Source organism: Caretta caretta, chromosome 3 (assembly GCF_965140235.1).
Source record: "Caretta caretta isolate rCarCar2 chromosome 3, rCarCar1.hap1, whole genome shotgun sequence".
In the NCBI taxonomy this organism is placed as follows: Eukaryota; Metazoa; Chordata; order Testudines; family Cheloniidae; genus Caretta; species Caretta caretta.
Genome location: NC_134208.1, coordinates 105,342,943 through 105,356,205, shown reverse-complemented (window position 1 = coordinate 105,356,205; position 13,263 = coordinate 105,342,943). Strand labels below are relative to the sequence as shown.

The 13,263-nt window shown below is 42.1% G+C and overlaps 1 protein-coding gene across 3 annotated transcripts in view; it reads left to right on the top strand.

The window, feature by feature from the left end:
* MAP3K5 (mitogen-activated protein kinase kinase kinase 5) overlaps positions 1-13,263 on the top strand; it is a 154,348-nt gene that overhangs the window by 42,498 nt on the left and 98,587 nt on the right. For all 3 annotated transcript variants that reach the window (XR_007355809.2, XM_048844432.2, XM_048844431.2), the window contains exon 2: positions 6,682-6,821. Coding sequence is in view for 2 of the 3 variants with exons in the window: in XM_048844432.2 (XP_048700389.2) it covers positions 6,682-6,821 (140 nt within the window). In the remaining variant the exon portion in view is untranslated. The remainder of the gene's footprint in view (positions 1-6,681; positions 6,822-13,263) is intronic.

The window sequence follows — 13,263 nt, the reverse complement described above, 5'->3', positions numbered from 1 at the left end:
AGTGGTGGCAGATGACAGAACAAGGAACAATGGTCTCAAGTTGCAATGGGGGAGGTCTAGAATGGATATTAGGAAAAACTATTTCACTGAGAGGGTGGTGAAGCACTGGAATGGGTTATCTAGGTAGGTGATGGAATCTCTATCCTTAGAAGTTTTTAGGGCCCAGCTTGACAAAGCCCTAGCTGGGATGATTTAGTTGTGGTTGGTCCTGCTCTGAGCAGGGGATTAGACTAGATGACCTCCTCAGGTCTCTTCCAACCCTAATCTTCTATGATTCTATAGGGCTTAGATATTGAGAAGGCTTTGTCTTCCATTCATACCACAGGTGAATTTCACCTGTCTATTATGGTTTCTCTCCCCTTAAAGGGGAAATGTGAATATTTTGATAAATGGACTGAAAGGCTGTTTTACTTCACTGCAAATCTGTAAATATTACAGTAACCTTTGCTGAAATGCTGCTTTATAACTTGTAAAGTAATGCTTTCCAGTCAATGGAAGACAGATAAACAGGTTTCCTCCTGCAACAGTACATTAAAGGGATTAATTTCTTCTTTTGATGGCAGTGATAGAATACCATGGTTACAGAGCTATGGCAAATGTGGTTCTGGCATTTTATATACTCATGATCAATATGATCTGTAGGCTCGATCAAATCCTGGTCCCACTGAATTTTTGTCATAAATTCAGTGGAATCAGATTTGGCCCTTCAAGTATTAGTCTTGCTTTTTTAAATCCCTGTTCGCACACTACAGAAGTGAGAAGGTCTTTATAACGAATTTAGAAATGGATCATTAGATTCACGCCCAATCCCTTCCCGGTTTGAGGAATTTGATCTGTTGATGTCTGTGGAAGAAGATAGGACAGGGTATGTCCCAGCTATTAGATGAATGTTCCTTATCCCGTTGGATGCAGATCTAGGCCCAGCGATCCACCTATTTGTGAGTTCTTGGCAAGATTATTGCAGTTTATATCTAGGAATGAAGCCTGAAAAATCCACTATGAAATACAGCAGTCTGTCTGCTTAGCAACACAAACTGCTGTGAATGCATCCCCTTGTTCTGCACTCCATGTGCTGACTCCTTATTGAATTCAAAGTAAAGTTCAAGGTTTCTATCCTGATATTCAGGAGTTCCAACTACTGGGCTAGCTCCATCTACTAGAGAGAGCTCCATTCCCTCCTTAACCAAGACCTCTTGTGACAGCTACACTGCAGGAGCCTGTAAAATGGGAGAAAGAAATTCCCGGAAGCTGGATTTAGAATACGGACATACAGTACTCCTGCAAGAGACAGGATTGACCATAGGCCTCGCATTATTCCTAACTAAATACATAGGTCATTTATTTGGCCTAGCTTTCTCCCAATAATTTCTGCACACACACACACAACACAGGTTTCAGAGTAGCAGCCGTGTTAGTCTGTATTCGCAAAAAGAAAAGGAGTACTAGTGGCAACTTAGAGACTAACCAATTTATTTGAGCATAAGCTTTCATGAGCTACAGCTCACTTCATCGGATGCATTCAGTGGAAAATACAGTGAGGAGATTTATATGCACACAGTACATGAAAAAATGGGTGTTATCATACACACTGTAAGGAGAGTGATCACTGAAGATGAGCTATTACCAGCAGGGGGGTGGGGGGTGAGAAACCTTTTGTAGTGATAATCAAGGTGGGCCATTTCCAGCAGTTAACAGGAACGTCTGAGGAACCATGGAGGGTGGGGGGGGGGGGGGAAATAAACATGGGGAAATAGTAACTAATATAATATCCACTAACCCAGGACTTGCAACAAAGCCCGTTGCCAATTGTGTCCACATATTTATTCAGGGGACACCATCACAGGGCCTAATAACATCAGCCACACTATCAGAGGCTCATTCACCTGCACATCTACCAATGTGATATATGCCATCATGTGCCAGCGATGCCCCTCTGCCATGTACATTGGTCAAACTGGACAGTCTCTACGTAAAAGAATAAATGGACACAAATCAGACGTCAAGAATTATAACATTCATAAACCAGTCAGAGAACACTTCAATCTCTCCGGTCACTCGATTACAGACCTAAAGGTTGCAATATTAGAACAAAAAGACTTCAAAAACAGACTCCAATGAGAGACTGCTGAATTGGAATTAATTTGCAAACTGGATACAATTAACTTAGGCTTGAATAGAGACTGGGAGTGGATGGGTCATTGCACAAAGTAAAACTATTTCCCCATGTTTATTTCCCCCACCCCACCCCCCACGGTTCCTCAGACGTTCCTGTTAACTGCTGGAAATGGCCCACCTTGATTATCACTACAAAAGGTTTCTCCCCCCCCCACCCCCCTGCTCTCCTGCTGGTAATAGCTCATCTTCAGTGATCACTCTCCTTACAGTGTGTATGATAACACCCATTTTTTCATGCACTGTGTGTATATAAATCTTCTCACTGTATTTTCCACTGAATGCATCTGATGAACTGAGCTGTAGCTCATGAAAGCTTATGCTCAGATAAATTGTTTAGTCTCTAAGGTGCCACTAGTACTCCTTTTCTTTTTACACACAACACACGCGTTCTCTCTCTCATACACACAAACATAATCCAAGTCTATAAACCTATAACCTAATCCAAACCTATACCTATAAACTAATCAAGCTATTTCTCCTACAGGTTAATCAGGAAGAAAGAGAGTGAGATGGTTGTTTCTGTTTTGAAATACTTGGGAGCCACTCCTATACTGTGGTGATGAGAGCTATATAAGTCCATAGGTATAGATAAGAGAGGATGCTGCCATATATTTTGTGAAATTTACACTCCCATCCACACCTATACCTGCACCTCCTCCTAATGGCCTAGTTTTCTCTGTGTTTATGTATTACACTAATTTGAGAGTGTCAGGAAGAAGACACTGATGGAGTGGCCATGTGACACCAAGAGTAAGGTGGCAGAGTGGGGGCAGTGCAAGGAAAAAGCTTTAGATCCCCTGCAGCAAATCAATGCCAAAGGTTATGGCTTTTCTGTGTTCCTTGCTTGAGGGGATGCAGGGAATGGATTCTCTCCGGAGGGAGGTTTGTTGCTGCTACAAGATAATATTGATACTCTCACATGGCAGAGATAGCATGCTCATAAAATGATATCTCTTTTGCTTATAAATTGCTGCTGTGAAAAATGATAAGCAAGATGAGTTTAATCTCTAATGGGCTGCGTTCTTATACTATGTGTTTTCCCAAGATGGTGAGAACATGAGATTTCAGCAGTGCTCGCAAAGGATGATCTCAAATATCTTTCATATTTTTTGTCTGGTTTTGGCCTGCATGCTTTTAAATTATTTGTTTCTTCTTATCTTATATTATTTCTGTTACTCCCATAAGAGTTTCAAAACCATCTTGTAAAATTCAAGAGTTAAACATAATGGAAAGTTGCTCAAATTCCCCTCTGAGCATCATGACAAGAAAAGTATACCATAGCTTAAAATTGCTCAAGATAAACTCATGTTGTCACAGTTCAGGGCAATTGCTCCTGTATTTCCGCTCCCTGGTCCATCGAGGACACCCACCTTTTAGGCTTCTGGCTCCAACCCATCACCTCTCTTGCGTGGAGATGTACGTCTCACCCTCCTTACTGGGTGTTTTTTCCATGCTACATGGTTCCACTGCAAGTCAGACAGGCTAGAGCAGTCAGCAGCTGCGCTTTGCTCTCTCTCCAGAGGCTATAAGCAGCGTAATTGCCCACAGTTATAAGGTACACACAGCTCTTTGTAAGCAACCTCTTGTATTCTTTAGGTGAAAGTGTCACAGAGAAAACATATTAAAAACAATAAAAGAAACTACATGCATGCTGAAAAGCTTACCAGAGTTCACCTCCAACTCCTGCAGGGGCTCTGATAGCCCATCAAGGGGCTTTTCTGTGATGACAAGTTCATAACGGCCTCAGCTCAGAACTAGCACACAGACTGCACAGATCAGCCTATTTTTTTATAAGCTTTTGATTTCCTCCCCCCTTCGGGAACATCTAATCATCAGACAGTTTTCAGAGTAGCAGCCGTGGTAGTCTGTATTTGCAAAAAGAAAAGGAATACTAGTGGCACCTTAGAGACTAACCAATTTGTTTGAGCATAAGCTTTCGTGAGCTACAGCTCACTTCATCGGATGCATTTAGTGGAAAATACCTGAATGCATCCGATGAAGTGAGCTGTAGCTCACGAAAGCTTATGCTCAAATAAATTGGTTAGTCTCTAAGGTGCCACTAGTACTCCTTTTCTTTTTTCATAGAATCATAGAATATCAGGGTTGGAAGGGACCTCAGGAGGTCATCTAGTCCAACCCCCTGCTCAAAGCAGGACCAATCCCCCAATTAAATCATCCCAGCCAGGGCTTTGTCAAGCCTGACCTTAAAAACTTCTAAGGAAGGAGATTCCACCACCTCCCTAGGTAACACATTCCAGTGTTTCACCACCCTCCTAGTGAAAAAGGTTTTTCCTAATATGCAACCTAAACCTCCCCCACTGCAACTTGAGACCATTACTCCTTGTCCTGTCCTCTTCTACCACTGAGAATAGTCTAGAACCATCCTCTCTGGAACCACCTCTCAGGTAGTTGAAAGCAGCTATCAAATCCCCCCTCATTCTTCTCTTCTGCAGACTAAACAATCCCAGTTCCCTCAGCCTCTCCTCGTAAGTCATGTGTTCCAGACCCCTAATCATTTTTGTTGCCCTTCGCTGGACTCTCTCCAATTTATCCATATCCTTCTTGTAGTGTGGGGCCCAAAACTGGACACAGTACTCCAGATGAGGCCTCACCAATGTTGAATAGAGGGGGACGATCACGTCCCTCGATCTGCTCGCTATGCCCCTACTTATACACCCCAAAATGCCATGCCAGTGGTTCTCTCCTCAGGGCATAGCTTCAAAAGGTTGTTTTTTTGAATAACAAGTGTAGGGCCTTTGTATTCACCTTCCCCTAGATATTTCCCAGGAATTCCATTTGACATGTTTTGTCCCAAAAGATCATTCTTGTCTAACATATTGTTCAGTATAGTCCTTTGATCATCCTGGCCCACAAGAATACGTAACCTTTTCATTGAATAAAATCGATTCCAAAGATCCTTAACATAGTGCAATAAGGTTTTTCAAGGGTATTGCAAGAAATTGCCATATGTGTCACGTGAGTAACAATAGTTAAAAAAAATACTTTAAAAGGAGAACTTGCTGCAGTGTAACTTGATTTAAAAAAAACAAAGCATAATCACACAGAGATAAAGTACAGTGGTATTATCATAATACTTATTTGGCTCTTGTTACACTTTCCCCTCTCTCTCTCCTACTCTCTTCTCCCCCTCCCGCCCTTCCCATTTAATGTTACGGTATATATTTGTGTGTGCGAGAGAGGGAGAAAGCGAGAGGTAATATTTGGGTATTACATTTCTGTTGTTCTTTGCTGTAATAGAATATAATTGAAAGAAAATGTAAATAGATAGAGAATTGCTTTCAATCCCATTCACTCAAAGAAAACAAAACATTTGAAGCTTCTAAAAGAAAACCTCTCCCAGGTAATCGTTGAGGTTGAAAGGAAAGCAGATTCTTGATAACAGCCAATAGTTTACATAACCCATCTGACTCCTTTTTTTTCTTTAAAATACATATATTTTGGCTGACTCGAGGAGGAAGTGAGGTTGGTGCAAGAGGCAGATGGTGTGTGCGTGAGAAGCAGAGATGAGTCAGTTCTCTTAACATAGTGGATTTTTGACTCCACAAGGGTATTGCAGGAAAAGAGAGCTACAGTTCTTGGTTTAATAAACATCCTCATAAATGTGAGCTGCAATTAATGATTTGTGTGGTTGATTTTTGTTTGGTCATGGCATTGCGAAAAGTTCGGAAAAGTGAAGCTGGGGATGCATCAGCTTAGGCACTTCATTTATTTTTGTGCGCTTGATTTTGGTCACAAGTGCCTGGAAGGACTGCGGCCCGCATTCTACAAGCACTTACCCATGTGTTTTACTTTGTTCATGTGAGCAGAGTTCTGCATGCACAGACCTGTTGGCTGGGTCAAGGTCTATGTTTACATTGTAATTTGTGTTGGGGTACGTAGGGATTTGGGATTCCTCCCTCTTCTTCCATAAATCAAAATAAATATGTATCACTTTGTGTCTCTTGTCTTTTACTTCCTTCTGCCCTGAATTTTAAAGGTAGATTGGTCTGTAGAATTTCAAATGTAGAGATTGTGGGTTTACCTTTTATCATGCAACGAGACTGATACAGTGCAATTTTTTTTGTACATCTTTCCCAGAGTAAATACATTTTGTGTATTTTTATGTACAAGTTAAAATATCATTAGTTTTTTCCACAATCCTAAATCATCATGTATAGGATAGGCAAATAGATCATGTGCTCGTGCAAGACTCAAAATGAGCTTTTCCGTTATCTCCTGTTCAGTGACATTCTATCCTTTTCTAGTTAGTGAAATGAAGTTCTGCTTTCTTTAAAAAAAAAAATGCTGTAAAGAGAAACCACTTCCTGCTGGTTATGCACTGAAAATTCAGCTGTGATATCTAAAAAGGGGGAAACCCTCCTGTTCTTTATTTCCGTCTTTAAAATGCAGACTCTGTCAAACAACAACTGGTGGAGGAGAAGAGCTTAGGTACTCCCCTTTCGGAACTGCATGACTTACAGTTATTCTTTTACTGGTTTTTTGCAGATATTGCAGTGGTGGAGATGAGTGATGCTTTCCGTCAGCCTTCCTTGTTCTACCATTTGGGAGTCAGAGAGAGCTTCAGTATGGCCAACAACATTATCCTCTACTGTGATACAAATGCAGACTCCCTGCAGTCGTTGAAGGTAACTCAAGAAAACGTTTAACACTTGCATATCTCTAAACATAGACTCAGATTACTGATGATAATGCAGAGACCATTTAAGAGTTCTGAAAAGAGCTACGCAAATGATTAGAAGTTTGGAAAACAGTGTCAGGCTGAAGAAGCTCAGTCTGTTTAGTTTATCCAAGAAAAGATTAGGAGGTGACTTGATCATGGTCAACAAGTACCTACATGGGGAAGAGATTTCTAATAGTCAGTTACTCTTTAATGTAGTAGAAAAATGCATAACAATATCCAAAGATTGGAAGCTAAAGCTAGACGAATTTAGACGAAAAATAAAGAGCAGATTTTTAACAGTAAGGGTAATTAACCAATGGAGCAATTTTATCTAGTAATGTGGTAGATTCTCCATCACTTGGAGTCATTAAATCAATTTGGGATGTCCAATTTAGATTATCACAAATTATCGGTTTGATGCAGGGATTACTGGGTGAGGTTCTATGGCCTGCATTTTGCAGGAAGTCAGACTGGATGATCACAGTGGTCCCTTCTGGTCTTAAAGTCTATGAACCTATGAAGCACATCCTGATTTCCATATTCTATCTTGCCAAACACAGAGTGCAACCGTGTGCACTTTCCTTGTAGATTAAGGAAAACAGCCAATTAAAAAAGTAAAATATCTTTGAGAGTGCAGTGGGTATGTCCACTCTGTATTAGGAAGTCTGGAAACAACATGACAGCTGCCTCCACACAAGTTCTTATAAATTTAAAGATGCAATGTACAGAAAATAAAGGCATTACTTCCATTACTTCACATGAGACATCACCGATAAGCCTGATGCAGAGCTGTTTGGGCAGAGAGTGAAGCTCCAAAAATTTCCCAAAGGCTAATTTAAAAATGGAAATTGAGATTAGTACCTGTCTTTGCAGGCTTGCAGAAGCCTTGGACCCAAGTCAGAGATCATAAGGAAGGGGGTGTAAATTAAACATTGGTAAGCAGGCCTATGAAAGTCTAAGATGGGGCAATTTGCCTGCTGCTGAGCCAGATGAAAAAGTAAATCACAATAGTACAGATTTACCTCTGGACTTGGTCCCAGTGACCAAAGGAAGATTCCTTCCAATGGCCCTTGTTAAGAATGGAAACTTCCAGGCCATGCACACAGTCATTGGAGACCTCTTAGTGCATGTCATATTAACTAGAATTGAGACTTGTAGTAGAAAACCATCATGTGGTGGACTGACATAGTGAAGTCTTGTTGGATATAACGTCTGAAGCTTGTAGCACTGGACATTATTGCTTGCTATTTGTTACTCTTTCATGTCAGGGACTAATCGTTTCCTCTATGTGATGGGACACCCACTGTTCCCATCCTCTATGCTTTGCACAAACAGCTCAGAGATCGTCTCTCATGTAGATACTGTGCATTATTTACAGTATTTCACTCCATCACCTTTTACCTACTAGTGTAGTCACAGTATTTACCATGTCCTCTAGTTTTACTACCCCATCTCCAAAGGTCGGGGGAGAAAAGATGTCTCCTTCCAGAGAACTTCCCTTTTGTCAGGCCCTATTAGCCTTTCTCTCTCTTCTGCTTCTCCCCACTTTCACTTCCTTCCTGTGCTCTTTTCTCCAGTCTCCTTGTTAATGGGCTCATTAGCTGCTCAGCTCCAATCTGATATGTAATCAGGAACTCCTCTCCTTAATCAGGTCCTGCTGGGGACCTGATTGGTTAAACAGTGACCGGAGAGTGTTAGTTCAGCATCTGATGAAGTGAGCTGTAGCTCACGAAAGCTCATGCTCAAATAAATTGGTTAGTCTCTAAGGTGCCACAAGTACTCCTTTTCTTTTTGCGAATACAGACTAACACGGCTGTTACTCTGAAACAGTTCAGCTGCTGATTCTCAGCATTCTATCACACCCTCTAAGGCAAAAATGCCAACAGAGGATGTCAGAGGAAAATGCTCCATATAATACAGGAATTGTTTTCCTACTTTTTGTCAAAAACAAACCAACAAAACCAACCACAGTGTTTTTGTGTAGCAACTTTGCAAGACATATAAGTAATAAGTAAAAGCTTGAGGGAAATCCAGTTAAATCAGAAACAAACCTAACACTTTATTTGTAAAAAGAAAAGGAGTACTTGTGGCACCTTAGAGACTAACCAATTTATTTGAGCATAAGCTTTCGTGAGCTACAGCTCACTTCATCGGTGCATAAAGTGGAAAATACAGTGAGGAGATTTATATACACAGAGACCATGAAAAAATGGGTGTTTATCATACACATTGTAAGGAGAGTGATCACTTAAGATGAGCTATTAACAGCAGGAGAGTGGGGTGGGGGGAGTGCAAACCTTTTGAAGTGATAATCAAGGTGGGCCATTTCCAGCACATTTCCAGGAGTTAACAAGAATGTCTGAGGAACAGTGTGGGGAGGAATAAACAAGGGGAAATACATTTACTTTGTATAATGACTCAACTACTCCCAGTCTCTATTCAAGCCTAAGTTAATTGTATCCAATTTGCAAATTGGAGTCTGTTTTCAAAGTTTTTTCGTTGAAGAATAGTGCTGTTGGCCAGCACTGGAGATTGACCCAAAGAACTTCTAGAGCTGAAGTCATGAGTCTGTATGGTTTCAGCTAAAAACCAAGTGTTTGAGCTGAGAGCCCTAACAGACTCCCATTCTATGTAAACAGGGCACGCTGGGTTACGCTGTTGTTAGTGGACAGTTTTGCTAGTGGATAGTTCTTAACAGTCCATGATAGAGCTGACTTATATGTGTGAATCTTGTATGCATTTCTACAGCATATGCATGTTTCTGATGGCTGCCCTATGCTCCAGCTTTGTATCCTGATGCATAAGCAAGAGAGGAGGGGTGTGGTGTGGTGTGGTTGGAGAGTGAGACTGGCTCTGGAAGAGCATTCTTCCTCTCAGTCCTGATGGGGGGGAAAACAGTTGCTCCTGTCCAGTTGTAGAAATTACACTCCTGGGGGAATTCTGCACCACTGTGCATGCACAGAATTTATGTTCCCTGCAGAGTTCTTCACTTTCCTGCAGAAAAATGACTTTCTGCCAGGGAAGCAAAGGGAAGCCACAAGAGCGGTCATGTGACCCTCCCCAGCAGTAGGTTTCGGGTGCCCAGGGCAGCCAGCAGAGAGGTAAATCACTGTGGGGCAGGGGCCAGGATTGGGGAAGACCCAGTTGGTGACTCCTACCCTGCGCTGGGCTCAGCTGCTAGTTCTGGCTGGGCTGGGGAGGATGGGATTTCCTCTTCCCCTGCATCGCTTATGGGGCCATGTCAGACCCACCTTCAGCTGTAAGAAGCTCTGCAACCTCCACCCCACCCCCACCGCACTTCCTGCTCTCATCACTCCTCAGCATCAAGAGGAGAGAGCACTGTACAGGGAGCTGCGCCTCCATCTGCCCAAGCCCCGTGCATCCAGACCCCCTCATGCCCAGACTCTCCCCTGAGCCTCCCCCCTCCTCCCACCCAGGACCCACCCCAACAAGCCATCCACACCTGGATCCCCACCCTACCAAGCCAAAACCAGCTGCACCTGGATCCCCACCCCACTGAGTCCCACTCCCCCAACATCTGGACCTCCCCACTGAGCCACCCAGAGCCCCCTGACGAGCTCTATCCCCCTCATACCCAGACCCCCTTGCTAAGCCCCAACCACCTTCACCTGGATCCTGCTGCAGAGTCCCATTACTGTTGCACCCAGAACCCCCCCAACAAGCTCCTGTGCATCCAGATTGCCTCACGCAGAACCCTTTCAACCCACACCTGGATCCCCCCCACTAAGCACCTCCACACTTGAATCCTGCCTTGCTGAGCCTGCCTGCCCACACCTGGTGCACCTGCCATGGAGGGGCAGGGCCCTGGGGTGTTTTTGGGGCAGGCCTAGTTCTTGTGCTATGTCAAGGTTGGGTGCAGCCTCACCGCTGAGTCCATGTTCTGGGTGGGAGCTGCACAGTGATCTCCCACCTCTGTGCAGCCAGTGACCTGTTCTCCCCAATGCCATGCTGGAGCCTCCACATTTATTTGACAAATAAAATTTGCAGAATTTTAAGATATTGTGCACAGAATTTTGAATTTTTTGGCGCAGAATGTAAAGAAGTTCAGTAAAATTACTGAAGAGAAGCATGTGAGGCAGCTGTGGGAAGCAGCATGGGGAGTGGGGCTGCCTTCTGCTCGGGTGTATACTTTTGATTACCATGCAGGCTCAGTTTTCCTTGCTTCTAGCTGGAGTAGGATTTGGTTCTATTTTTGTCAAGTTATTTGCAGTTAGGCCCTACTTCATGAGTTAAGTTTCATATGACTCAGTCTCTTCCCCCTTCTCCCACTACCTTAGCCCGTTGGACTGTTTAGCAGTCTCAGGGTTTTGTCAGTTTGTACACCTCTGTCTGCTCCTGCTGCTCTCATGCAGTCTCTCTCTCTTTGACAGTGCTAAAAAGAAGAGGAAGGGAGATCTGGACAACAATTATTTTAGTTTCAGCTTGTGCTCAAAAGGTTGGATGGAATAAAGGAAGACTAGGGAATGCAGTTGGAGAGCTCAGAGGGTTTTGCTTGTCATTTTCTCCCTAAGGAACTGTACCATCAAACAGATTTCTGGAAGCTCTTACATGCACTCTGCGTGACATGCACACAAAAAGAAAACATACCATTGGTTCCAATTTTTGCTAAGATTCTTTGGACAAGACTGGTAGCTTTTTCTTCTCTTTAGAATCCATATTGGTTGACCCAATCATGGTTACAGAGCAGATGTGTTTTGTAGTAATTTCTGTACCCCTGTTAGTAAGTTCATAAGCACTACCCACTCAAAATACTACAGTCTGCTTCCAAAATTTGCATAGTGTTATACTGGAGCCACTTCATATGTATGCCAAAGAAATGGATTTTTTTTTTTTTTTACAATAATAAAGTATGGAAAGGTTAAAAAATAGTAACAAAAAGGATTTTTGCATGAATGCAATTTGTGTGTGCAGGAACAAGGGGAACAAAGTTTTAGCTGAAAATATTCTCCTCCAGTTAACATAAAAGAGAATGAAAACTCTGCTGCCCCACCCTCCAAAACACGTTTTCAGCTCTTTGGATCGTCACTGTAGTACTTGTGAATATATGTATAACACCTTATTGCTCTTGAGTTTCAATAGGTCTCATTTTACATATTATACATTATGAAACCATGGGTAGTGCTAGTAATTTCTCTAGAAATAGAACCATACAATGATTTGCATTGACTCCTTTCATGGCGAAAGTAGTGATGCTAAACTACCATATTCTTCCCTTCAACACACTGCATTACTTCTGTACTACAAATACTGCTTGAACACCCATGCGATTAAAACTTCTGCAGAAATGATCTTACATTAGAATTTTTTTAAATATATATTTATGTTGGCTCCTTACCCACCGTGGACTTCTGCATATGTATAGAAGATATAGTTGGAATAATACTGCCTCTATTGAATCTTCACTGCCACCGGAGTTTTAGAACTACACCAATATTCCATATCCAACCAGTGCAGAACGCCACTGTAAACTTGGACAAGGCTACCCAAACCTCTCACACAGGTCATGTCTGACTACAGGAGTGTGAATAGAAGTGCACATCCAAGTGCTCTGCTGTAACTTCCCTGTCTGGACACTGCAGGCATGAACTAAAAGGTTCCTAGCACTCATTAAAGAGGACTGTGTTAACACAAACTAGGAACCTTGATGTTTAACCCCACAGTGCCCTTATGGGGGGAGATACAGCACAGCATTCTGGTGCACACTGCTGTTTACACCACCATTGTTTGAACTGCGGGACAGAGTAGACATGCCCTTGGATTTGTGAATAAAACTAGCATTTTGAACTTTCTGCTTGTGTTAACCCACTGGACAACACAGCTTCTTTAAGCTAATTTCTAGCCTGCTTTATTATTAAACATAAGAGCTACCTTATTGTTATACTTTCTGTTTGAGCATAGTGTTCTTCTGATTGTCAAAATCACTATTAAAACTACCCAGAAAATGACTTAGTCACTGAGAAGTCAGTGTTTATAACCTGTCACGTACTAACAAATTTGTGGCTACCAGAAAGTTTCATAAATGCTCATTTTAATTACAAGTTTTATTTAAATTAAAATATAATTCTCAGTTTATAGATAGTGAGAAATATTTGTTGTCTATGCAAGTTTCAGAGTACGCTGCTGAGGAAGGCTCTGCTTAGGAGCAGCCTCTTTCATGTGAGTTTCTGTGGTTTACCCATATTTCTTTCTTTCTCTTTTCAACACAAGACTGTATTGGTCTGTGCCCTCAAAATAAAAATCTAATGACAAAATACCTATTTGAATTCAATTTTATTACTCCTTTTACTATGGCCTCATTGTCCACTGTACTGCATAAGTAATCAGTAAGGATGGGAATTTCAAAAGCACTGTAAGGTGTCAGATGCCAAGCTGTTGACTCTCCATGG